The following is a 26,358-nucleotide window of genomic DNA, read 5'->3' on the forward strand; positions in this document are numbered from 1 at the left end:
CGGCATCTAGTTATCCTGGTGGCGACGAAGGCAGAGGTTTATTCGGGCGCCGAGGAGTGAGGTTGCTTTTGCACAATGGAGACATTAGCGAAGCTCCAGTCCGAACATCCGAAGCCGATATGTATGCCTGCCCGAATCAGTTAGATTGTTACTGTGTAATTATGCCAGCCAACGTCACAGCCACAGTACAGGGGTGACGGCATTACAGCAATTTTGAGCTCGGTCGCCGCATCTGCTCAGTTTTAGTCTGGAGCCATTGACAAAGCCTATCTACCAAGCTGTGGAGACGGGGTCCCCTTTGTACACATGTTAATGTCGGCTGGTCTCACCGCCCGACGACACTACATATATCTGGCCTTGTAATCCGCCTTTCCCCGTACTTGTTCACCCGTCCGTGTCGCACGTCACACCACCACATCACATTTGCTACCCGCCATGATCGACTCGTACTTTGATGTGTTGATTATTGGAGGCGGAATCAGCGGTATCAACGCCGCCTACCGCATACAAGAGTCGTTGCCAGACGTCAAGTTTACTATCCTCGAGGCACGCCATGAACTCGGTGGAACATGGTCGCAGTTCAGGTATCCCGGTGTGCGCTCCGACTCGGACCTGCACACGCTAGGCTTCCAATTCAATCCCTGGCGCAAAAAGGAGCCCATTGCAAGAGGAGAGACCATCATGGGCTATCTGAAGGAGACGGTGCAAAAGTTCGACATTGATAAGAAGATCCGGTATAAGCACAAAGTCTTGGCGGCCGACTGGAGGACTGACGAGCAGCGCTGGAGAGTCGAGGTGGAAGTTGGCAATGACGTCGGACGAGAGCCCCGGAGAGTCACTTACTGGACCTCATGGTTAATCATGGGTACTGGATACTATAACTACGACGAACCTCTAAAGGCAGACATACCAGGCATCGACAATTTCCAGGGACAGAGAATACACCCACAGTTCTGGCCAGAGAATCTCAACTACAAGGACAAGAAGGTTGTTATTATTGGATCCGGTGCAACAACTATTACCCTTTTGCCTGCATTGGTTGATGGTGGGGCTGCAAGCGTTACACAGCTGCAACGAAGCCCTAGCTACATTATGAGCATAGGTCAAAAGAGGAAATCGTGGATTGAGAAGTATGCTCCCGAGTGGTTTACTCTCCGCTACAAGCGTACGTCACCAATTTCCCCCTCCGCCGCATGCCCAAGTGCTAACCCACCCAGGCTTCATGTTCACGCTCGTCCCCATCCTCCTCTACAAATTCTGCATGTGGTTCCCATCCGCCGCTGGAAATTTCATCATCAAACAAGCAGCCCGCCAGCTCCCACCCGACTTCCCCATCGACCCACACTTCAAGCCTAGCTACGGGCCCTGGCAACAGCGCATGTGTCTCTGCCCTGACGGCGACTATTTCAAAGCCTTCCGCTCCGGCAAAGCCCACATCGTAACCGACACCATCAAGACCGTCACCGCCACCGGCATCGAGCTCAACAGCGGCGCAAGCCTCGACGCAGACATCATCATCACCGCCACAGGTCTTAACCTCAACTTCCTCGGCGGCATGCAAACAACCGTCGACGGCGAACACGTCGATCTCGGCGCCCAATACATGTGGCGCGCAAGCCTATTCACCTCCCTCCCCAACTTCGGCAACATCATCGGCTACTGGAACGCCTCCTGGACCCTCGGCTCAGACGCCGCATCGCGCCTCTACGTTCGCCTCATCAGGCACCAGCGCGATAACGGATACACCAGCGTTGTGCCCGTCATCACCGACGCAGAGAAGGAGAAGTCCATGTCCGCCTCGCCGCTTAACAGCACGTATATCCAGGCCAACGCGAGAAAGATGCCCCAGTGTGCGAATACGGGGCCCTGGAAACCAAGGGATAACTACTATGTGGATAATTGGGATGCGAGGATGGGCAGTTTGACTGACGGTCTGAAATGGAACAAGGTTGCTGTGCAGTAGATGTAGACTCTGTACATGAAAATATTTTCTTTTTTCCTGATAAACACCAATATATGGCAATGAATATATTCTGTCCCTTCCTAACACCTATTAAAACTAAACCAAGCGACCAAAATGTCTGTTCACTCCAACTGGACTAATAACTTTTACATCTTTCTTTTGGCATCAGATTACTGCGTACATAAAAACACGTGCATACACAGCCTGAAGCTAACCGAAAAAAAAAGTTCATGACGGTTAACGAGGCAAAAAAAAAGATGAGGAAAGCCGAAGCGTTGGCAAAAAGAGATGGACTCGCGGGGAATCGAACCCCGGACCACTCCCATGCTAAGGGAGTATTATACCACTAAACCACAAGCCCGATCAGTGCTTTGATGAAAGAAACCAGAAATCAAATTGTCATATTCTTAATATGTTGGTCAGCCATAATGGAAAACTGCTCACCTGGGTCCATGCGGGGTCAACATCGCCCAGTGCTAGTGGGCGATTAGTACAAAGCTAAAATCCCAACGCTGAGTTGATCGACGAGAGAAGATAAGGAGCGATAAGTAGATTCGCCGACCCCCTATCGTGCAAAAGACTAGACGTTGGTAAGAAGATACGGACGGTACAAATGGGATACGTGAAAGGAGGTGCCTGGAACGCTACAAGAGGCAGGTTGATATATGTATATATGATGATTGATATATTCGTGCCAGATGCACCGTATTCTTCTATTTACGAAACTGTTGCTTATACTTTGCTATGCATCTTCGGTCCAGCGAGATTCAAAACAAGGTGTAAGGAGATGAATCTTTTGGGACTTTGCTCTCTGGCGATTGAATGGAATGGGGTACGCTATCCCCGAGTTGTGCGAGTTGTGCAACAGGTGACTGCGATGGGACATGTGTGCCTTCGAAAGCGCTGCGCATATGGATGTCAACAATAGCCATCCTTGAAGAACCAAAGGCTTGAATGCTGTTGTTCCGAATCAGTATAGGACGCGGTCGCTTGCAATCAAGCTATATTCTCCGTAGCCTCTTCACTTGTTTTCTCAGGAACTTCCGAAGATATCCGGCGTCCATCCTTTCGCAATTTCTCGCTGTTCAAAAGTTCTCTAAGCTCCTTGTAGTTCACAGGCTTGGTGATGTAGTGGTCGATGCCCGAGCTCCATGCTTCCAGCCTGGCGCTTGAGGATGCGAGGCCAGTCAATGCGATAATGAAGCTGCGCGGTAAATTGTGGGTTTGCTCGTGTTCGCGAATCGCCCGAGTGGCCGCCATACCGTCCATGACCGGCATCGACATGTCTGCCATATCATAAGCATCACTGCAGATAGATCTTGAAGCCAGGTAGGCTACTTACCCATGAGTATCACCTCGAACTTGTGTGGGTCCGCTTGGTACTTGCGCAATGCCTCAAGACCGTCTGACGCTTCTTGGTGTTGTAAACCATTCTTGTTCATGAATGCCACAAGTAACTGATATCGTCAGAACTACACTTATGTGCAGAGAGTTACACTTACTCTTCGGTTCAACATGTTGTCATCGACGATGAGTATATGGGATGCAGCCAAGTCTTCTTCCTGATGTGGGACATGTACAGGCTGTGGTGTAGGCGTCGTAGCTGGGGACTTAGCAGCATTCTCTGCGGGTCTGGCCTGCAATGGTTTATCATTCAGTTGAGCAGGGCTGGGTGGCGGAATGGAAATGCCCAGCTCTTTAGCTCCATAGGTTGCAGTTTGGGGAAGGGGGCTGACCGCCCTCGAAGGCTGTACATTATCGCCAGGTCGGTCGTATCGATCCAAGCATCGATTAAGAACAAAAGCCAATTTGTGCGGCCCGCATCTGATCAAGTTAGTCAAAGCTGATCTCACCAAAAGAATAATACTCACGGCTGAGTTATGATCTCAACTACAGACTGCTTGGAAGTCACACGAACGTCTGAACGAAGAGTAGCTGCTTCAAGTGCATCCATCCCGATAAAGATGATGACAGGAGCTTGCTGATCGCGAGTTCTACGGCGACGAATAATGTTGAGATAATCGAAGGAAACTTCTGGGCAAATGACAATGTCTGCACCATTGTATTCAGAATCGGTAGACATTACAACGTCCATCTTCAGGTGCTTTTCGAGGGTGTTAGCGAGCGCATTGGTGAAGCGTACAAGTCCTTCTTCAGCTTGTGAGTAATCGGCATCATCTGGAGACTTTTTAGTTTTCCTGGAAAGTATGCAGATTCTGTGACCCTGCAATCTTGCTAGGGTCGATTGAAACCGTCTATGCTCGGCCATCAACATATCCGAGGACTCCGGCTGAGTAAGTGCGAGTTTAACGGTGACTTTGCTGCCAATGGACGGCTGGCTGCTGACTTCAATCTTCCCGCCGCTCGTGTCGATAATTTGTCGGACTATACTCAAGCCCAGTCCGGTACCAGGCGAATGTGAGTTCTCTTGGGAAAAGGGTTCAAATATTCGGTTGGCAAGAAAACATGGAGTCATTCCCAAGCCCGTGTCGGTTATTGTAAGTATAATCGTTGTAGGTGCATTGTTGTTTTCTGCTGATTTGCTAGAACGCAAAGAAACGTGCACATCTAATTACAAAACCCCACGTTAGCAATACATCTTTTAGTAGGGAAAAAACCAAACAGCAAATGTTCGTTTCGGGATGGGGCTGATATGGCACTTGACCAGTACGAATCTCTGAGAACATTTTCGGCTCATGCTGTTGCCACAGCACATCTTTGAAACCAATCCAATTGATTACCACAGTATCGATGGACTGAGAAATATTTGACTTACAGCCTGACTCTGTGTACTTGACAGCATTTCCGAACAAGTTCATAACTATCCTTCTCCATGATCCGATTGGAAAAGAGAACATCCAATCGTCTTCATATGCCACATCAAGTATGACAAATCGTACCTTGCGTTTTGGAAGAGGAGCCGACTCATACCCTGTTCTTGATGGAAGTTGCTCGATGTATTTAGCGGTGACGGGGATGTATGACGACCCTATGAAGACAGCCTCTACAGCTTCTTCTGTCGCAATGCTAATATCGAAAGCGGGATCTTTCCTCCTTCTACCCCTTACTGGTTTGCATGACAGCCTTATGGTATTTTCATTCTTTATTCGTTTCGAAGAGATGCTGTTTCTCGATTCACTGATCTTGCCATAGTCCATGACTTGGTTGATGGTGTCAAGAAGGGTTGTTCCGCAGCCATGCAAAGAATTAAGCATACTGGCCTGAAAGGAATCCAGGGGCGTGTCCTTGAAGAATTCCAGTGTGCCTAATATTCCATGCAGAGGAGATCGTAACTCATGAGATATGGAGGCTACAAATGTTGATTTAGCCTAGAAAATTGTTAGTCAAGCATGGTCAGGAGAGCTGTATGCATGATAGATAGTAATGTTAAGTTGGTTGAATGGGCTCGTAGCTCTTGATATAGCATATACGAACTGTCTCATCTTACCTGATCCAAAGCCATAGCATCCAGTCTTGACAACTCCCTCATGATTGAATTGCTGAAAATCTTTAAATAAATCAAATCAACAGAGGGAGAAAGTAGGCGATATGGGTTGTTGCTCCAACACAAACAGCCTGCAAACCACCGTGACCTCTCAAAGTCCCAGAATGGAACAAACGCGACGCTAGCTGCTTCAGGAAACATTGACTGGATAGCTTCCGAGCATCTCTTTGACCAGTTCTTTGTCTGGCGTTTGGAAGAAGCCATTCTGGGTAACTGCTCCGTAAAATAAGGGCTCGAGGTGGTCTCGTCTGAGGATACAAATATGCCGCTGGCTGTGAAAGTGAAGATTTTACCATGCGGATATTCGTGGAGCATACGCGCAAGATCAGACTCCAACAACGACCCATATGCTGCTTTCCTCTTGTCATTAGAAGTGGCAACTCCAAGCAACTGACCTATAAGTTTTCGGGTATGGTCAGTTACTACTCTACATCTAAGTCATGGAACATCACCCTTACATGTTTTGGAGTTTGAAGAAGATGCATTGTACGCGTTGCCCTCTGTGCTGTTTGAACTTGGTCCCTCGCTAGAAGATGCTGACTGATAAGATTCAGATAGAGAATCGAAGCTGCTCCTGGTTCGAGAAGTGGTATTGCTGCGCTGTTGGCCTCCGTTTGCTGCAACGCTTGCATCTAATATAAGTACCCCATCCAAATTACTCGAGGCCATCATGACATTCGCCGCACGAGAGAACATTGATTTTGAGTCCATGGGCAGAATAGAGTCTTGAAGTGCCCCTATTGCTTGATGCCTTGCAGACCTCGCGGTAGTTGCCTTATGGGTCGGGGAAGGCGAATTGTCTGGTGATGGATCGTCCGCTTCTGTTCTTCCCCTGCCATGTGTAGAGAGAGGATTTTCTTTTGTTTCCGAAGCTAGGTCCGGAAATTCCTGAGGTATTGATGATGGGTTTTGTTGTTCGTTGTGCTCAAAAGGCAATAGAGCTGTCGCACCTTCGGCGAAGGAGATCAGGCCGCGCGTAAATTTTTCTCCTCGGCTGTACTGATCCCTGATTGTGTATGTGTTCAAGTACCCGATAATTGTTGATGCTATATCCTTGAAAAGACCAAGTTGCTCACTTGTCAGGCCGTCCCGAGGTTGGTTGTCGAAGATACATAACGTCCCGACTATTGTGTCGTTTGGGGAAATGAGTGCAATACCAGCATAAAAACGTGCATCGGAGTTGCTGTAAACAGCACCCTGAAGGTCAGTTTTCTGATGTGCCGTAAGATCATTGACAACCAAGACATTATCCTCACGACTAAGATCCAACACATTCTCGCATAATGCCAGATTACGAGGAATGCTAACACTTCCAACCCACAGCGCATCCTGCTCGTCCTTTGGTGTATCTGGATGGAGGGGGGAATCACAAGTAGCTTCCGCTAGGATATGTTGTCGTTCCTCTTCCAGAAGCGAGATCATGGCCCTCTGGCCTCCCATGCGGATAGCGGTCAGCTGACACAAAGCCGTTAGAGTCGAGTCGTGAGATGGGTGGGGGACATGAGTGGCCAGGTTGTCAACGCGTGGTATATTGCAGAAGGCGGCCCCATAGTGAAGCCGCACATCCCGTTCTCTTTTCATCTCGTAGCGGCTCTTCTTCGTCGCCCCGCGACTGGCTGGGGATTGGCTCATGATAATGGATGCGCTTCAATGCGGCACAGGGGGCAGGTAACATCTAATACAAGCTTCGCTAAGACCATGTTGCGTCCTTTGAAGTTTGGAGTAGATGCAGAGGCGGCCTGGTTTAGCGATTGGCTGGGTATCGTGGGGGCGTGAAGTTGCAAGTTTGCATGTCGCCACGCCAAACGAACCATCTCGACCAGCGGCATGGCGGGCCTGCAGACTGCAAAGCACTAGCGCATTGCCGTATTCTGTCTGGTCGAGGGAAGTGTGGCGGACTAGCGGACTTCAGGTGGGTCCAACATCGGTGAAAATAGCGTAAGCATAGCAATGTACAACTCCTATCATGCATCTCCATATGCCGATGCTCTTCAGTGGCAAGCTGTGTGATAGGCTCGTGTAAAGCAATGGTGTGCCGTAGATCCTGGAAGGACTGATCTGACGTCATGACAAATGGGGACCATGTTCAATTGTTCGAGATGCTGCCCATAAGCAATACATACGTCAGTAAAATCAATGGCAAATATTCCTAACATCTCTGCATGTATGTGTGTGTAAGTTGCGTATGCGGCAGATGTTTCGGCATCCAGGGTGTGCGCGTGTGGTACGCGAGACCCCAGTAACAGAATTTGTGACAGATGTATTGTCCTTTTACACCTAGACTAGCATGCTGACTGCCACGTACCCTCCAAAAAATGTAGTGTGAAAACTACTCGGGCCTCACCCTTCTATCAATCATCAAACTAGTTCCTGTCGATGACTTTTGATGCCTATTCATCATGTACATATGCTGCTTCATAACAATTTCTTATGCCCCCAGAAGCCATGGCAGTAGATGGCAGATATTTATGCCGATCTCAACAAATTGGTATGGTGGATGCAAATGCTAGGGGCTGGACCTGGGGTTGTAGCAAGATGTAGTCCAGACTTCTTTCATCTGAATCGCGTTGATGGGAATTAGTGGCATCCTTGTGCAGCCTGGACGCGCCGCAGAGTATTAGGCGTGTTTCTTATCGATAGCGTGCACAGACCACCGTGGCTCTGTCGCGCGTACTTTCGCGTCTGCTCCACCTTCTTTGCCTCCCATCTACATCCACACTGAACCCCTCATACAACCACATTGTCACCTTCTACAGTTCGTACTTTACCATTTGCATACCCAACTGAATACAACGAGTACAACAAGCCGCTCCAAAAGATGATTCTCACAACGTCTTTCTTTTCCCATCAAATGGCGCATTGCTCTCCATACACGCCACCACGCTCGTCACCATTATCTGAGCGCTCCGGAAACGTGCAACCTCAAATCTTCGACTTCACAATGTCTTCGCCTATCAAGGAACAATCACCAACTCCACAGCGCACATTCAAGTCCAACCCAGTTATGCAAACGCGCGATGCAGCTACGAAGAGACGAAGAGATATGTTCTTCAAGCGGGTGCAGAATAATCGCGATGACAAGAAATGGGAGTCACGAGGCGAACAGGTATGTGCTTTAACACGATCTTCCTGGGAAACCAAAAACTAATCGATGACGTAGATTCAACAACTCGATTTTGTAACAGAACGCAAACGCTGGGAAGCAGAGAAAGCGCGTCAGGCACCGCCTGTGAATGACGACATCATCGAGGACCCTTCCGAGGACGTGCAATTACCCACCATGTTCAACAACGCGCCGCAATTTGATCCTGATATGACCGAGGCCGATTATATCGCCGCCCAAGAGGAGTACGAGCTCCAACAGTTGATTGCGTCCATAGAGCAAGAACCGGATGTGCAACCACATCACTATGGTAGCGACGATGAAGACTACGACTCGATATTCATGGAGTGTGCAATGGCCGAGGACGGCCAGCCACAGCAGCTATCGCAGACGGTGCATAATGGATTTGGAAACGAGGATACGATGGATACGGATATGATGGATTTTTGAGCTTCTCCTGATTACACAACCTATAATTCACAAAACGGTTCGTCATACGTCGTCAGGGGTATAATGGGCGGGGAAAGCATCATTTATATACTGGAAGGGTATCTGGGAAGAATGAAGCGTACAGGCGACCACACAAGGAGAAGCTACTGTGTTGGGCAACCCTGGTCCATATCCTGCAGTGCTTCTTGAGCAGCATTCATGTCGCCGACTAGATCCGGCGGCGGCGAGCCAGCGGCTTGCATCTATAGATTATTAGTATATATTAAAGAAGCATTCTGGAAGGGATAGCATACCTTTTGCATCCTCTCAACGATATATTCCCTATCTTGCGCGTTGTCATCACTGTAGCCCTTTCTCTCGAACCTGCCCACAATCTCTCGAACTAACGTCTGCTGCTCCTCGTATCTCTTCAAGTCATCTTTCTCCACTTTGGTCTTGTTCTCTTCCATCCACTTTGGGAACTTATCGTCAAGCTCCTTCATTGGCTCGTACAAGATGTCCTTGTTCGTAAGCTGCTCCATCATACCCATGAGCACTTTGCTGAAGTCCTCGTCGCCTCCCTCTCCTCCAAAGCCGCCGGACTCCATGGACGCAAGCATTTGCGCGAGAATATCATCTTGTGAGGAGGATGCAGCGGCAGATGCGGCAGTATCGGACGAAGATTGCATGCGCTCCATGGTCTTTTTGATGGTCTCCTGGAAGCTCTTCTCAGCCTTCGCTGCAGTCTCCTTTTCAGATGAAGTAGGTGCTCCCGTAGCCTTTTGTCCTTCGCTATGCACATGCGCACCAGCATCCAGAGGGTTTGCGCCGCCCATCTCCTCACTCATCTCCTTCATGATCTCTTCAAATTGCTTCTGGAAGTCACCCTGTCCTAGGAGCTGCTCCATTTCTTTTTGCAACTGTTTCTGGAACTCTTCTTGATCATCGAGCAACAGGTCCGCTGGCGCCACATCTTCGGGTGGCCTGCCAGGTCCGGAGGATGAGGGCGCTTTGTCAGATTTAGGGTACGCAGCTTCTATTGATGAGGCAGTCGGTGCTTTGGCATCGAGCTTGGTGTTTGCGAATTCATCCAGTACATCGTCAAGGTCAGAGAGGTCGTCTTCTTCGGGATCCGATGCAACCTCGGGTGGAGGAGGGGCGGTCGTGGTGGCAGGTGTTGCTTTAGCCGGCTGTGGCTCTTCTGCTTTCTTCACAGTTGTGTCCGCCATGCTTGCCCACGCTCAGCTCCAGGCGGTCAGGTGAAGAACGATAGGGAATACAAGGTGGAGAGGCAAGGGTAAAGAATACGCATGAGCCCTGAGCCAAACGCATGTGCAACGTCAGCCTCGGTTGGCCCAGCGGTATGTACCCTCACTCACATAAGCGGGGGTCACTGTTTAGCGCGGGGCAAGATCGGCCATCGCACCTTCCCAATGCTGCCAACGGGATCTAGACTAGCACTGAGACGACAATCCCAACGCTGTGACGCGCCCCGGGGGAGATAATTGTTGTCACGTCACGTGCGCCCGCAACTCGACTTCACCTTGTCTCGTTCCGCTTTCGCTCACCTTCACCACTGCTATCACCTGTACATAACTGCGACGCCCGCACACTCTTCAATCGGCGGCTCACCACTCACGTTGAAAACACACCAACTTCTTTGTCAACGCCCGAAATAGATCCCGATAGAGGACAGCTCAAGCGCAAACTCCAGCCTCACACTTGCACCTGCGATGTCTCTCTGCATCAATCGGCTCTCAGAAGAGAGGTAAGCAACTATCCGTACCCGCCTCTTGTTTACTTACTAACAGCGCACCAGAAAGTCATGGCGACGGGATCATCCCTTTGGCTTTTTCGCAAAGCCAATGCGTGGCGCCAACGGTATGATGGACCTCAAAAAGTGGGATTGCGGTGTACCAGGCAAGGAAAAGACCATCTGGGAAGGCGGCTTGTTCAAGCTAGAAGTCACCTTCCCAGATGAATACCCAACAAAGCCGCCAAAGTGTACGTTTCCCCCTCTTATGCCCGAGGCACTCAGCCGCAGAATCGCAGGTGCCCCGATATGCTGAACGCTCACGGCTAACGTATCATCTCACAGGTAAATTCGTGCCGCCACTATTCCACCCCAACGTTTACCCCTCTGGCACCGTCTGCCTCTCCATCCTCAACGAAGAAGAAGGCTGGAAGCCCGCGATAAATATCAAAGAGATCCTGCTGGGTATTCAGTCGCTGCTCGACGAACCCAACCCAGAGTCGCCGGCGCAAGCCGACGCATTTAATCTGTTCAAGAAGGACAAGGCGGCATACGAGCGCAAAGTCAGGCAGATCGTCAAGGAGAATCCAGCCCCCTAGTAGCTCGGTTATGACGCACCACATCGGCGGAAAGAGGAGTGAAAGGGTGCTGTATGACTGAGGAGGGCTGAAGAAGGAACAGCTTTTGTAACGCGTGCCTCTTCTGCTGCGAGGGCCACGGCAGACACTTTACCGTCGTCACAGCGACCGAAGAATACGGAGGTCTGACAAGCCACGCCTTCGAACACAGGGTTGTACCCAGCGACTGGAGAGATCAGAGAATGAGGAGAACTGCTCTTGGATTTTTTTGTTTGGCTGCTTTGCTTTGGCGCGATCATTGTGGAGCATCCCTGACGCTACCATGACAAGTTCTGGCGTCTAGGGCATCATGCCCAAAGGCGAGAGGATGCGCAAGCGGAGAAAAGGCTCTTTTGGGCTACAATACCTGATCTCTCCCTGCATTGACAGCGTCCTGCTCTCAGAATAGCATTCACTATTGACTTGCAAATTGGCCACTCGTCTCAAGATCCTGCAATGTCTCAAACAGATGGTACCGAAAGATGTATTAAAACTGCGTGCTCCTTTGAAAGAAAATTATGTCCGGGTGGTGGAAATGAGGACAAATCTGATGCCATATTCCAAGCAGCATGTCCTCCCCAGTGGACCTTTTGAGGTATAGTACAAAGCCCTTTGTTGTTGCAAAGCTTCACCGCGACTCCGTTCCAATTTCATGTGCCCCTTTATGACCCTTCCCTTCAATAAAACGGTTGAGAACCCAACACAAATCCGTGTGTGCTATTGCCCGACCCTAGTAAGGACGGTAGGCGGAACCTCCTCTTCCTCCGCGGTATCCACCTCGATAACCACCTCCTCGAGGAGGAGCGCCGTAACTATTAAATCCGCCGCGTCCGTATGGCGAGCCACGTCCGCCGTAGCCACCACGGCCGCCACCTCGGCCACCACGTCCGCCTCGTGTCATACCTGGGAGGTTCGTTCGCTTGGGTACAACCTACGGAAGAGTTAGCACCTGAAAAAATTATGCGACGTATTGCTGCAATCGTACCTTCAAGTTGCGATTCCGGAACTGACTGTTGTCAAGGACCAAGGCCTCATTGACCAAATGGGGTTCTGTGAACTCCACATAAGCATACCTGCATACGCTCATTAGCGTTCCGATCTTTCTGCCAAACTCTTGCCAGGTAGCGAAAGAACGATCTTGTAAATGTCTAGAGACAGAAACTAAGTCAACGCGACGGGCGATTCCGGCTTTGCGCCACTCGTTGTGCGCAATCGACTCAAAAGTTCAAGGACGCGCACATCTTCAAAGAAAACCCCCTCTTAGTACTGACCCTTTAGGATGTCCTGTGAACTTGTCGAGCAAAATAGTGACACGGTTGATGCTACCAATGCTCTGAAAATGCGCCTGAATCTCTTCGGGGCTGGCTCCGTAGTCTACGTTGCCGACAAAGACGCTCCGCGCATCAACGTCTTCTTTGCTTTCGCGCATCTCGTGCCGTTCATTGTCGATGGCTTGCTGCATTTGGCGCAGCTTCTGTGCCTCTTCCTCCATCTCCTGAACGCGGCGCCTCATGGCAGAGATTTCTTCCTGTATATTGTCGTCAGTACTTTTGCTTGCGATGTGTATATCCAGACACGCGCATGCCAAACTTGGACAAATGCCTTCCACGTGCAGGAGAGGACTCGGATCGTACCTCCTCATTTGGGTCTTCTGCGGTATCAAGACGCTCATCCTCCTCGCGCTTCTGCTCGGCTTCGACGTCTGACATGATTGCGGCGGAGGGTGTATAAGCTGACTATGAGTCGTGTCAATACATGCGCCCAGTTCCGTGAACTATTGACTTACAAGACCGCTGTGAATTGCTCGAGATGTAGCACTCGATTGGGTTGCGAACGCGCAGTGTTTGTGCTTGTGCGATGAATTTCTTAGCTCAGCAAGCTAATGCAAGAGCGTTGCCTGGGCCGTAAAGAGTTATGGTAAAGGAACGGTACCTGTGGTGGAAGTAGTGTTGCTTATAGGAAATGACGAATAGCGCTGCTGAAGCTTGGAGCGCGGCGCTAACCAAGACAGCGGAGCCTCACTTATGTCATCACACGCTAACTGGGTCTTGGTAGGAAAGCAACTTTGCTTTCATTCCTCCTATAACACCAAAAGAACCTAGAGCCATTCCTGATCCATGCAAAATATCTCCCTCTGATCTGATTTCATAAGCTCCATCTTTTCGTGAAGTCGCACTTTTAAGTCCAACTCCGCTCACCAAGCTTTCTCCTTCTCGATTTGTTTTCTGGTCGGGGGGAAAGGCCTTCATGCTTCACCTCCACCAATCAAACCCGGTAAGCATGCTGTCATACTGTAGTGTTCACGATGGGGTTTTCTCTCCTTCTTGGGCAGTGGGCTTAGCTGGTGAAACTTGCGCATTATTCGGGTCAGATATTCCTTTGGCAAGCTATCAATGCTGGCAAGACTCTCTGTACCCAAGTGTTCGATACCATCGTTGATGCAGAATGCATCTACAGCTAGCTGAAGCAAAGGATTATTGTTCGGTAGAGCCTCAAAAAGCGTACAGACCGTGGTGTTGCTCACGTAACACGAAGAAAGCCCGTGAAAGATTGCAGTCATCAATGCGATTTTCAAGCGAATCACCGAGAGCCAGTCTGCGAGCATGTACAGATAGAATATAAGCCAGCCATCAACAGTTTGGACAGATGGAGGTAGCTTATTCTCATACAGCCAGTCCACGAAGACTTCGAAGATATCGGTGCGGATATCTTAAATGGTAAAACTTTTTCTGATAGGACCTTGAGATATCATGCGTTAGAACAGTCTGGAGTGGTGAGTTAAGAGTTTCTTATGCAGAATATATCTTGTCTTTTCAGGTCCGACATTGACCACAATGATTTATGACCTGGCAGCAGCGCTAGATGACTTGAGCATTCCATGTTTATTGTGTCGATATGTGACATCAATATCTTACTTTACACGCATCATTCCAGTTTTTTTGACGTCAAGAGTCATCTTGATCATCAGAATGTTAATTCTGTTGGAAATTTGATGCAAGGGTTTACAAGGCTGCAAGATATTATGGAAGAAGAGGACTAGAGGAGCTCCCGAATGCCTGTAGTAACAAGCTTGTTCATAACGGTCTAGATATCCAGTGAAGGATGTTTATTCTTCACTCACTTACCAAAGCAGTGAGATAAGGCTTTTCAGCTGACGGAGGTCAACAACGAGGTGCGAGCATGGAAACTATGTCATAATTGCAACTGATAGCCAGGCGTACACTATGAATGGTGAGAAAGGCTGTCAAGTCACAGAAGTCATCATGGTCCAAGTGATATTATATTGATTATCTGATTGGGCATCTCAGGCTTCGCTGCTATGTTTGCACGATATCGAGTTTCTTGGAGACTCTTCAGGAAACATTTCATTTACATCAGCAAGCGGACACATCAAGGAATCTTTAGCTTAGCCTGGCTGAAATAAGATATGAAAACTGCCAATAAAATATGATACGACGATCACGGAATGCAAAAAAAGTGGAGGACACCAACATCTTGTTATTACGGTTCTATGACTACCGACGCCTTCATATCATATTCATTTATTATTCTCCAGAAAACAAGTGTTCGTGAATGTGGGTATATACGAAGTAGGAACCAAACACCAAATCGAGAACATCAAATACTCCCCGACAGCATCTACGGGCAACCAAGACTCAACCCCTCCATATTATCACTGCAATCCACAAAGTCACTCAGCACCAACCCCTTCGCGCTCGCAACAATGTGCCCAACATCCCGTATGATCGTCCCTTGAAAGCCGCAAGCATGCTTAATAGGGTAAAGCTCATTGACTCCATCGTACGTCTCCCAAATCGGTGATTGTATCGCTTTGATATTCTCGTGGACCTTCTCCAGACTGAACCCATCGAATGGCGCAACGACTTGAGGTGATAGAACATCGATGTTTCGCATCTGCTTCATGAGCGCACCAAGCAATATCGAGCTACACTCAAAAGACAAGTCAGCATCGACTCGGCACGTGTAGGTGTCGCTGAATTCATCGATCCAGCAGTTGAATGTCTCGATGATTTGTTCGATGGCTTCTGAACGTCGGACCTCCAGCGTCCCTGTTTCGTGTGAGCAATTTGCTAATGACCAAGGCCTTGATACCACATACGAAGTATTGATGGTGGAATTCTCAATCCCATATCTTGTATCTTTGACTCCGTGCATTGTCGCAACACTATAGCGGTGGCCCTGGTGAATTCTTTCGGTAACTTGAATACCCAGGTGACCAGCATCCAGAGCATCAGGTCGCAGCTATAGGTCTGAGGCATCGGGTGGCACACACGAATGTGTCTAATCCATGTTTGAGATATCAGCTCAAAAGCTTCCCAGCATTTGTAGTGGTCAACCATTACAGCGATTTTGGCGAGCATTTCCAAACTCAGCTGCTTTGGTACTCGGCGGTAGCGGGTGTGCAATGTGTTGAGTAATATCTCGAAGGCTTCAGGGTCCCAGTCTGAGCATTTGATGTGATGGAGGCTACTGCTGTCTTTCTGGTCGTCTCTTGAGGATAGAAGCTCACTTCCGAATTTTGGAGACGCTGTGATGAGATGCGCTGATGAAACCTGGTAGACAAGTGGCAGAGACAGGCTTCGCTTGCATGGATGAACTGGCGCGGGAGGTACTTCAACTCCATGAGTCCGTCTTTCAGGGATTGTAGAAGGTATTGACTCGTCCTGATGCTTAGGCTGCTCTTGTAAATCGTACTCTGGATCAGATTCGTCCCACCTCATCCAATTGGGCAGTTCCTCTCCATCGCTATGATCTTCATAATCAAGATCCTCACTGAGATCTTCGGTTTCTATATCTCCTGAATCACTCGAACTATCCTGGGGCTCTATCCAGAGAGCAAAGACTTTTCCTGGGCTCTCCAAAGTTATCAGTGCGTCTCCAGTTGGATCGATGATGACGCGACTGCTCTGAGGTGACGTCATGATGAAGAGATTGGCAGGTTTCGATAGCCAGGCGGCAAGCTTAAATCTCGTTTAGGTCGGCAGGGCTGATGTTCAGAATACGTGATGTTGTACCTTGCTAGTCGTTTTGTTTGCGATCACGGGATCCCTAAATAGAGTGGATGTGGAGTAGTGTACTGAACGGGAGTTCGGCAGGAAGGTATCGTATTCTTCTTCAACTATATCGGTGCGCTATGTGAGATTTCTTCTCGACGCAAAATTTCAACAAGCAAGTAGCAAAGCATTGAATGGGCACGAGGATCATTTTAACAGGCAAGATGGTATCATCATAGCTTTCATTGGCCCCCAAAACAAACAGTCAAAACAGAAATACATGCATCATATTGGAGACAAAGAAAAGGTGGAAGAACCTGAGTTCCCGCTTACCGGGTTAGGTAGGCCCTTGCTGTTGTAAGGAGCACTATAGCTGCATCCGGTTTCTCAGCGCGTATCACGCCTACAAAAACTACCAGATCCTCGCCTAGGAAACTTGGGGTTCAGTATCACGAGCTTGAGCTAGGACGTGTTACCGCATAAGGAAGATCACGCTAGTCCTGATGTGGAGCTAAAGGTGCTCAAGTGCGCAGCACTGTCTCTGCAATCATGATTGCGGTTACAGCTTGATATTGCAGAGGCTGCACAAGAGCCTTAGCTTTGGTATTTCTTCTATCCGGAAAAGAAAAATCTCAAATAAACTTCGAGCATAGTCAATATTCCTTCGTGATTGGCTCATTTTTCCGAGAAACTCGTCATAATGCAGGTGTGGATGCAGCGAGATTGGCCAATTGTTCTGATATTGATACAATGGAGCGGCTCACTTCGCCGTAACGACTCATAGGCCTACTCTTGTGTAAAAATTTAGCGTATTTTCCCATATAGTTTCATCCGTTATCGTGTGAGTAAAGTGCATCTCGCTATGCAAACATAGATAAGAATAACTTTAGGAAGCACTGCATCAGAACTTGTAGGCATGGTATTAACAATTCTTGCACCAAATCAGTAGCCATTTTCATCTTGGAGGTCGCATTGACATTAAATGGTATCTTTTTCTGAGCCAACGTTGAGATTGAAGGGGAACTAACAATAAAGTGAGAAAGTCTAAACATAGGTAAAGTACACGGGCAGGGACATGAAAAAAAAAGCGAGACACACAGAAATTATGCACGAAAGATGAATGGAAAACGATCTGCTCGGGTCCTTTCATTTCCCACTGCGCTGAATGCTCGTCATGTTTGCCGACTTGGTATCCTGGTCTATGCATCTGTAGAGGTCGCAACTGTGAGAATGGGAAGCGCATATATTACTTACTTTAGACATATCGAAGCACTTTGCAGTAATTGTTTGCGTTGACACGGGAACAAGCCAATGAGACCAGTGTTTCATGGGAACAACAGTGCTGGAAAGAACCAAGTACAAGCGTGTTATGTTCGGCAGCTGTACTCGTCGGTCATACTTCCATTAAGTGCACCCTCATCTGCCCAGCTCATCCCCTAATACCTGTGCTCCACCAACACTCCCGGCCTGGCCGGACAAGCCATCTTACTGTACTGGTATGCCACGCAAAGACGGCCACTTGGCGTCGCAATCACGTTAAAAATGCATGTTCATACGTACCTTGTAAGCGCCATTTCCAAGAACAATGAGTTATGAAGTGTAAGCTGAAGATAGGATCTACGAAACTTCGGGTTTTGACCGGTACAAGAACAAGATGGCGCAGGTCCGCGGCAACGCGGCGACGGGAGGTATGTGCCGCGCCGCGGCGGCTTTGCACCATGCTCATTGATCGCATGGTGTTGGTGGTCGGCTATACATAAGGGCAAAGCCGGCGCAGAAAAAGCACAGCACAGCCGAAGCAAAATACGTAGAGCGCAAGCGAAAAGGGGCTGCCGGCTCTGACAGCCTTTGTTGCGTAGTCAAATGTCAAGTATCCCGTCTAGTTTTTATTCCGCACACCAGGTCGGCTGACAGCCCCCTGTCCATGATCACCACTGGAAAAAATAAACAAACGCTGCAGCAGGGTACAGAGTATGTCATAACAAAGCCCAAAGTTCAGCCGGTAAGCAAATACTTTGCGGCTGGATCCTAGTAAGCGAGAAGTAAGTACTCTCGATGTGAAGCGACAACGGCCTAAACGAATGAAACAGCGAGCTTAACGATGGGCGAGGGATGGTCCTTGAAAATGATCGTTCAACAAGAAAGAGTTTCTGCGCGTACATCGCGAGATTTCCCCTCATAGCCAAGCTCGATCCCTCAGCTGGGCGTAATACGGACATTTTAGATCAACGCTAACATTCGTTCCATTGCAACATGTAAAGTAAAAACCTAGTGGTAGTATGAAAGTCATATCAAAATGCGCGCAATAGCATCCCTGTCGAAGAAAGTTTTGTACCATATACTTTACCTATACCTACTGTACCCTACCCTGTTACATTCTGGCGAACAGGCGACTTCCCCAGAGAAAATGGTTCGGCGAGATCAGCCCATAACGCATTGTCTGACGTCAAGGGCTCGTTCCAGATAGCAATGACCGCATAGACGGCACCGGCAACTCGCGCATCCAAGACGGCATATCCATAAGCAGCCGGGTACTCCCCTCTCCGTGCCTGAGACGTCCTCATCGCCGGGAAGCACGAAGGTATCCCAGAGATAAGCAGGATGCTGGCGGAAAACCCTCCCCCCCCTGCTACCCCTCCAAACCCGCTGGTGATCGCCAAGCGCAATTAAATAGCAAGGGCAGGAAAGTAGGAAAGCAGGAAAGCATGAGAAAAAATGGGTCAAGGGGGGTGTGCCATCACATGAAACCTTCCTCCCCATATAATGGCTTCTGGGAAAAAGGAAAATCAAAGCTAGCCCGAGATCGATCGGCACAGCCTTGCATTTTGCTTTTGAAAAGCAACAAAAAAAGGGTCTAATGCAAGTATGGATTCGGGTAAAATAGACGAGAAACGATAAAGAATGGGGGCCTCGACAATTTAGCTTGCCTTTTGGATTTCCAGATCGCGGGGGGCCTAGATGCCGTGCGGTTAGCGTAGGTGGGAAATGTGCTGATTCGACAATCGGAAGAGGGGGGTGGGGAGGGGCGCTGCCGCGCTACATGAGGTTTGGTGTGAGGGGGTTGCATAAGGGGACAATCACGATCTGCTATTGGGACATTAAGGTTTGACTGTCTCGTGAAGAAGGACGGCAGTTGAGGAAGAGGCGTTCCGGTACATGGGGTGTCACATTTTGATGGATTGAAAATCGTCCTGAACTGGGAAAAGAATAACATTCATGTCAAATCTGCCATTTTGGCGGCGCCGCGAGCGTTTCAATGTTGGCTGTAAACCCAGCATTTCTTCGCTCTTCATTGAGCGGATCACAGCCTACTGTAAACTGCTGCCGCTTCCCATTATTGTCCTCCTCTTGCTGTGTTAACTCTCTTGTGCTTGTTCCACTGCTCTTGATACTCATCCTGTCATTTGTTTTCTTATGCTCGAGCTCGTATGTGAGGCCGTAGTCATCCACACGCTCCTCAACTACTTGCACTTCGTAGCTGACGAGGATGGCGGCAAGAGACCTTTCGACAATGGGCCAGAAGATAGGCATGGACGCGCAGATAATGGCCAGGTCGATTTCGAGACAGGATAGAATGATCATGGGAGGTGTCCACCAGGTGTAGTCAACGTAAGGGTAGGTCGCGCCGTTAGTTTTTACGATGCCGTGTAGGCGCCCAACTGCTGTTCCGACAGCACTGCCATTGTTAGTCCAAATATTTTGTGTGTCGTAAGATAAGTCAACTTACACTGCGCCAAACGAGAAAACACCAGCCATTGCTACGACGTTCTTCCTTCGTAAGTTCGGTGTCCCGAAGAGTATCATAGGCGCCACAAATATGGCGATGTCGAACATCATGTTGGTCGCTGATTGAGCTTTGTATGTCATAACGAACTCTTCCAGATCACCGAAACCAAAGGCGTAGCATTTTGCTGGAATGGTACGATCCCAGTAGCCACGAACTGGGAAGCAAGGAAACCAGGCGATGAATGCGAAGCCGATGCCCCAGAGTATCACTGCGACAAGTAGGCCTATGCATACCCATCGCATGCGACCAGCCTTGAAGATACGCAGATATTGGAACAGCAGAGCGACTTTGATAATCGCACCATTGGAAATGTAAATGGCCAGTTCTATGTAGTACATCTAGTCACGTCAATACGTTTTCGTATAAGGAGGCATGAGGCATGTATACTCTTAGATAGGTAGCCACGTTATCAAACCCAAGATACAACATGTGTTGGCCGAGTCCATATCTGACCGCTGTGAGTGTTAGCCGAGTACATACTTGTAGGATGCGTAACTTACAAATACACACGATGATAGTCGCTGCAGTGTTTAGGCACTGTCCAAAAAGTCAGTATTTCCTAGGCTTGGCCCTCGTACTCTGAGATTGACGTGCATACCTGAGCGAGAAGCACGAATGCATCATCCCAGCCAAACTCCTTGACAATTCTGATACGAACCCAAAGACGGAAAAGCACTGCAAACCATGCTACAGTCTTTTGTGCAAAGTTAGTATACCAAGTCACTGTGTGGAGTCGCTGATATCATACCAAGAAAGTGAGCGTGATGCCGAATATGGTTCCTTTTCTGTTCGACAAGGGCTGGGGTTCATCTGCTGGCGGCGGATTTGACAGCATCTGTGCAAGCATCCCCTCCCAGGTTGTCAAACCTGACATATTGGTGGCCATCTTGGTGCAGAGGCGAGAGCGCCGGCGCTGCTCAAAACAACGCAGGAATGATAGATGGATACTTACGGCCGACGAGAGTCTGGTGGGGGAGAGCCAGCACTAATGACTGTTGGTGGGCCGTCGAGACCTCTGCGCCGAAAGCTGGTTCACGATTCAGAGCCGTTGCCAAGCTAACTTTATGCTATCTGTGCAGGGCTAATGCAGGTGGAGCTCTGCCGGAGGCTGAACGCTAGGCGAGAGACGAGCCTCAGGAAGCGGATGGTTGCATTTGACAGGCTTTCGTGCAAACTCTATCCTAGGATCCCAGTCAGGGCTCGCCGCCTTGAAAATCCGAGCACCCATATTGCAGGGTACCCCACGTTCTGTCATGACAAGATGCAGAGTTTGGATGGCGAGATTTCCCCACGTCTCAGGCCATATGTACATATGTACGATGCATGTCGTACTTACTTACATGTATACAAATGGTTAGTGATCCATCTACAAATCTACCCGTCAGCTAGAAGACCTCGGGATGAAATGACACCACACTCTTCTCCTCCGAGATTGTAGTCAAGTAGCCGGATACGTAAGTATCTCCAGATAGTAAGTATGCAGCACGGTGGGTCGGTGTTTTGACACGCACACGCAAGACGGGCATCGCCCCTGCATTTGGCGGGGACAATCGACTGAGGCACAGCAATCCTAGATGATTTGGTTCGTCGTGATTTGACACTGGGGGAAGGGGAACGTGACGGAAGACAATAGCCGGTAAAGCGTAGAGGAGAACGACACCGAACGCTCAAGAACCCGACTCAGTCCCACGCAGCCAGCGAGTCACTGGCGAGAGGAGCCATGACTATACTGCGACAAAGGATCCGTTGGGATCGCCATTTTGGTGCCAGAGGAGCTAAGTTCCGGGCGAATTGAAAATACCGAAGGTAAAGCGAATGCGCCTGGCCAATAAGCTACTCTCCTCTAATGATCCGCTAGCCAAAATCCGTTCTGGCAGGATTCGGCCCTCATTTCTTGCGCAAGGGTTTTTTGCGCTTGGCCAGGATACTGACTACATACAGCCAGGCACTACTTCTCAGACTCGAAAAGTGACATGCTTGCGTCACGATCCCTTGACGTTGTTGAATCTGATGCACCGACAGAGGGCGTACCAACCGTTGGGAGAAAGATTGCCGAATAATGTTCCCACAACGAGCAAGGGGAGATGCCCACAATTTAGTAATGAACCTCAGACGTCGTGTGATGTGATGGTGAACTTAACATGCACAAGTTTTTACAGATGCGCATCCAGATATCCAAATGACCAGTGTCGCAGACTGTCTGTTCGACACGCGTCAGCGCATAACGGATAACGGCAAGGAATAGCTACGCCGTCTGACTGCATGATCTACGGGCCGACAAGATTGAAAGAATAGAAGAGGTCGGTCGTATTGGACCCGTTGCCAGAGCAGTTACCCGATTAGCTGTGGCCGCCATCCTACTGCACTGGCTTCTCGCGCACACCCGAGGGACAGCGGGTCTTCGGTGCGAAAGGTACAAGTCCGGCCTAAGTAGCGGCCTTCTAGGGAAATATTCTAGAACGCACATATATACTTGAGTACATAGCTCCAAATCATACGGGTATAGGTAGCATGGTCCCCTTTGAAGACAAGTACAGTCAAGCGGTCTGCAGTGCAGCAACAACACTTCGGGCTGTTTGTCTGTGCAGCAGTCAATGTGTTGTAAGACTGCTCACATTTATTCGCCGAGGGTGCTTATCCAAGCATACAAAGCTTCCTAACTTGGAAGGCTTCGGATTTAACCAGCCGCGTTCGCACATTAAGTGCGCCATATCGGAGAAGCAAAGTAGGCGAATCGTGCTCGACGATGTGTACAAAGCTTCATGTGTTTGTGTGCTTGCTATACTGAAAATTCAGCTCGACTACGCATCTTGCTGAACAAAAACAGAACTCACCCACACGCTTGGTTACTGATGAGCTTGGGCCTAGAAGAGTCGATCGGCTCTGCCGTCGGGCGGAAAGCTGGCCGCCGGATATAGTTTATGAACATGGCCGACTACGAACAAGGAAGATGCCACCATCTGTGTCTAAAATGACTAGTGTAGTTAGTGTTGGCTCGTGATGAAACCCTCAACTACGGACCACGGCGAGGGCGATAGCTTCGTAATCATTGGTCCGGTCCCATAGTAACTAGGCCCGATCAATCATCTGGCTCAGTAATCAATGGCCACGTGATCATATTCACGTCACTCATAATAGGCCCATATACCCACAAGAGACTGGTGAACTAGTCGAACATTTCTGGAGCTAATACTGGGCGATGCAACTTCGTTAGCATATACGCTCTTTGCCATATGCTGACGGCCGGAAGTGGAGAATAATTAAGGTTTGTCAATAATCTCCGACTTGGCTCAAAATCAAGACGGCGAACCTGCCCACTAGAACCGTGAAACATTTCTGGTAGATGGCCACAAGATTCATTGATCCATTTCAAGCGCGGGCGAAAGAATCATGTGTGAACTAGAGAACTTCAGTGATGATGATGCACAATACTTGAAAGTTTAGAAATCGGGATACTACTATTCTTATCATGATTCAATAGCCGAATAGAGACTTATAATTAAACCAGCACTCCTAGTTTTCAGCCACTCTACTATGTTCACGGTCGCAATGTCAAAAATAGGCAGCGTAATGAAGTCAAAGACCTGTAACATACTTACCACCCGTATCAATCTTGATACTTGCAAAGCCCTTGAACTAAGCACAGATGCGAATAAGTAAAGCTTCACACTGAAGAACACAGCCAAGCTATCAACCCACCCAACATCTACTCTATAACAGTAGATCGACACACACGTGGGTCATAACTAGTCCGGCTCATCCCAAAATCCCGGATGCATGCATCCGTCAGTGTTTCATGTTTCCTTTCATGGCTCTTCGTATGAAGATCTGTAGGACCCCACCTCCGTTCACATCACAAAACATGTGCATGCATGTAGTCCTTCGAGGCCTCCCACATGAGTCTCAGCTGGGCGGATATAGCGCCTGGGGCTAAATCCGAACCCTTGCACGGCAGTGGATCACCAGCTCGTGGATCCCCTGCCCGCCTGTTGTTTCAGAAACCCTGCACGAACAGGTCTGCAGGTTTGCGTAATAGATAAGAAAAAGCATTTGCGGAGTATTGGTTGCCCTACTCTATGGCTACTAGATCGTGTAAATAGGCACCCCATGCATAAGAGATGAAAACGCGATGTCGGGGAATCATTTGGATTCATTGTATATACTCATTCAAAGCGGCCTTTTGCCATCAAAGAACCCTGGCCTCTGGGTTTCCAACTGGCTCGGCACCAGTTTTCTCAGCGCACGCAGCACAGTTTCCAGCTCCTGTTCATCAGCGTGGTGCCACAGGTTGCGGATTTCCTCCCAAGCCTTCAATGTGCGTTCTGGAGCTGTGCATTTTGCGAAAGCCCTGAGAGCTGCAATGACTGAGAGACTGGATACCCACGTCCGTTCAAGGTCTTCAGTGAGAGCCCTTAGATAGCGCTGCCAGATCTTTTCAAGTTTCGAGGCTGTCCATGATGAGTAGCGTACTCCGCCAAAAGTGTTGAAGCCATGGAAAATGACAATGAAGATGGTGCCCTCCAACGGGACTGAATTCCAGTTCATTTCCTGCAGTAGCTCGTGGACGCGATCGATGTTACCTGCTACCCCAGCGTGATGACGAATCAAGACACCATATGTGCGCGAGTCTGGCGCAATGGGCGCAAAGTCTTGCAGCTTCTTCAATTCCTCTTCGTTTTTCTCATGGCTCAACCTCCGTGTTTCGTCTCTAAAGTGCATTCCCAGAAGGCGGCGGTCACGCCAATTGCGATTGAAAAATGTGTGGCCCGGTGCTGGAGATGCGCGCAAGGCGTGCAGGCGCTTCATGCGCTCGAAAACATGCTCCGCTGCCGCAGGTTCTCCAGCGCGGAGTAAGGATGCTATGACAGCGTTCATAACTACCGTATCCACAATCTCTCCAGCTGCGACCAGTTCCTGATAAGTCCTCCTGACCGCGTTTCCGTTTTGTAGGACGCCGTAATAGTAGAGAAGCGATACGCGATGATGTCGATGCATTGGCATTTTCCGAGCTTGCATTTCTTTGAGAAATGTCTCAGCAAGTGTGTACTTTCCAGACTTTACAGATACGGTAAAGAGAACGTTGAAAGTCACATAGCCACCTCTGATACCAGCCCGGTGCTCCATGTCCCGCCAAATGTTGAGAGCTGACTGGATCTTGTCTTCAGCTATCTTGCCCATGGCATTTCCGGAGAGATGTATCGCTGATGTCCACTCTGAACGAATGATGTGTATGTGCGCATTCTTCATGTCGTCAAGAATAGAAAGGTAGCGTTGCATTGCGGTTAGCGTAGGACGCTCCACAACAGCGAGGTGGTGAAGCAGAGCCCTTATCGTTTCAATCTTGAGATATACAACCCCGGGTGATGGTAGCTTCTTGTAAATCTCAAAAATCTCGTTATGTGATGCTTCTTCATCTTTGAGCAATTCTTCCAATCTCTCAATGTACACAGCGTCTGCTGGGTCGCGGAGGGGCCATGGTTCGTGACTGTCTCCAACATTCCACACCAGTTTCCCATCATCAGGGACATCTTGCTCGGGCCCAGTTTCAAGCTCCATGCCGTAGTAGTCTACTAAGGCTTGCAGTTCTTTTTCAGCAAAGTCCTTGACCTTGTTGAACGGACCCCTCCGCTGCAGCCTGGCATTAGGAGTCTTTTCGTCTGGCTTGGACCATGTGCTACTCCACCTCCCAATATGTTTCTGTGGCGAAACTACGTCTATCCTGGACAATTTTGGCATCCGCTTTGTATGCTTTGGGCACGATGCCGCCTGCACCAATGCCTGGATGAAAAAAGTGTCCATGCGGGGCGTCTGTCTGGGCGCTGATGGCGCATTGTCTATCGACTTTTTGCTAAACCTTCTCTTTGATGTATTCCTGTCGAGGACTGGGCATAAAAAGGAAAGAAAGGGTCGTGCGCTGGTGGTATTGGAGACTGCGGAGGTCCGGTCGAGGGTACGGAAGAGGGACATGAGAGGTCGAGCATCGTGTCAGTGGGAGCCTATTCAGACGTGTTCCATTTGCGAGCGCTGCTACAATTGATTATGTGGAGCCCATTGGGGAGCTTTCCATAGGGCGAGTGAAGGACGGTACTGGTGGTGATGCGCAGATGCCCGCACATGGACCATCTAAAGATTTCCAATGTCGCGAAGTCTTGGCGAAATCTTCGGAGTTTGCGCGGGCAAGAACAA

General features: G+C 49.1%; 9 protein-coding genes across 9 annotated transcripts; 3 read left to right on the forward strand and 6 right to left on the reverse strand.

Annotated features, from left to right (window-relative positions):
* Positions 1 to 435: 435 nt before the first annotated feature.
* COCVIDRAFT_14259 (hypothetical protein) lies at positions 436 to 1,963 on the forward strand (the record flags this gene model as incomplete). Its single annotated transcript, XM_014703131.1, has 2 exons — positions 436 to 1,165; positions 1,218 to 1,963. The coding sequence occupies 2 exons, from the start codon at positions 436 to 438 to the stop codon at positions 1,961 to 1,963; spliced, it is 1,476 nt and encodes a 491-aa protein (XP_014558617.1).
* Positions 1,964 to 2,959: 996 nt separating this feature from the next.
* COCVIDRAFT_93680 (hypothetical protein) lies at positions 2,960 to 7,100 on the reverse strand (the record flags this gene model as incomplete). Its single annotated transcript, XM_014703218.1, has 7 exons — positions 2,960 to 3,249; positions 3,306 to 3,420; positions 3,466 to 3,787; positions 3,835 to 4,531; positions 4,740 to 5,292; positions 5,412 to 5,863; positions 5,927 to 7,100. The coding sequence occupies 7 exons, from the start codon at positions 7,098 to 7,100 to the stop codon at positions 2,960 to 2,962; spliced, it is 3,603 nt and encodes a 1,200-aa protein (XP_014558704.1).
* A 1,186-nt stretch (positions 7,101 to 8,286) lies between these two features.
* Positions 8,287 to 9,021, forward strand: COCVIDRAFT_93980 (hypothetical protein; the record flags this gene model as incomplete). Its single annotated transcript, XM_014703219.1, has 2 exons — positions 8,287 to 8,574; positions 8,629 to 9,021. The coding sequence occupies 2 exons, from the start codon at positions 8,287 to 8,289 to the stop codon at positions 9,019 to 9,021; spliced, it is 681 nt and encodes a 226-aa protein (XP_014558705.1).
* A 143-nt stretch (positions 9,022 to 9,164) lies between these two features.
* COCVIDRAFT_24888 (hypothetical protein) lies at positions 9,165 to 10,229 on the reverse strand (the record flags this gene model as incomplete). The annotated part of the gene is made up of 2 exons (XM_014703163.1): positions 9,165 to 9,263; positions 9,315 to 10,229. The coding sequence occupies 2 exons, from the start codon at positions 10,227 to 10,229 to the stop codon at positions 9,165 to 9,167; spliced, it is 1,014 nt and encodes a 337-aa protein (XP_014558649.1).
* Positions 10,230 to 10,733: 504 nt separating this feature from the next.
* COCVIDRAFT_24889 (hypothetical protein) lies at positions 10,734 to 11,352 on the forward strand (the record flags this gene model as incomplete). The annotated part of the gene is made up of 3 exons (XM_014703164.1): positions 10,734 to 10,768; positions 10,820 to 11,004; positions 11,099 to 11,352. 3 exons carry the CDS (start codon positions 10,734 to 10,736, stop codon positions 11,350 to 11,352), a joined length of 474 nt encoding a protein of 157 aa, XP_014558650.1.
* Positions 11,353 to 12,100: 748 nt separating this feature from the next.
* On the reverse strand, positions 12,101 to 13,079 carry COCVIDRAFT_24890 (hypothetical protein; the record flags this gene model as incomplete). The annotated part of the gene is made up of 4 exons (XM_014703165.1): positions 12,101 to 12,301; positions 12,356 to 12,443; positions 12,642 to 12,898; positions 13,005 to 13,079. 4 exons carry the CDS (start codon positions 13,077 to 13,079, stop codon positions 12,101 to 12,103), a joined length of 621 nt encoding a protein of 206 aa, XP_014558651.1.
* A 1,930-nt stretch (positions 13,080 to 15,009) lies between these two features.
* COCVIDRAFT_35998 (hypothetical protein) lies at positions 15,010 to 16,313 on the reverse strand (the record flags this gene model as incomplete). Its single annotated transcript, XM_014703220.1, has 3 exons — positions 15,010 to 15,440; positions 15,491 to 15,969; positions 16,108 to 16,313. 3 exons carry the CDS (start codon positions 16,311 to 16,313, stop codon positions 15,010 to 15,012), a joined length of 1,116 nt encoding a protein of 371 aa, XP_014558706.1.
* Positions 16,314 to 19,604: 3,291 nt separating this feature from the next.
* On the reverse strand, positions 19,605 to 21,046 carry COCVIDRAFT_35999 (hypothetical protein; the record flags this gene model as incomplete). The annotated part of the gene is made up of 6 exons (XM_014703221.1): positions 19,605 to 20,061; positions 20,113 to 20,510; positions 20,560 to 20,627; positions 20,673 to 20,709; positions 20,771 to 20,866; positions 20,921 to 21,046. The coding sequence occupies 6 exons, from the start codon at positions 21,044 to 21,046 to the stop codon at positions 19,605 to 19,607; spliced, it is 1,182 nt and encodes a 393-aa protein (XP_014558707.1).
* Positions 21,047 to 24,339: 3,293 nt separating this feature from the next.
* On the reverse strand, positions 24,340 to 26,139 carry COCVIDRAFT_24893 (hypothetical protein; the record flags this gene model as incomplete). Its single annotated transcript, XM_014703166.1, has 1 exon — positions 24,340 to 26,139. One exon carries the CDS (start codon positions 26,137 to 26,139, stop codon positions 24,340 to 24,342), a length of 1,800 nt encoding a protein of 599 aa, XP_014558652.1.
* Between the last annotated feature and the right edge of the window lie 219 nt (positions 26,140 to 26,358).

This window comes from Bipolaris victoriae (assembly GCF_000527765.1).
Source record: "Bipolaris victoriae FI3 unplaced genomic scaffold scaffold_24, whole genome shotgun sequence".
Classification (NCBI taxonomy): domain Eukaryota; kingdom Fungi; phylum Ascomycota; class Dothideomycetes; order Pleosporales; family Pleosporaceae; genus Bipolaris; species Bipolaris victoriae.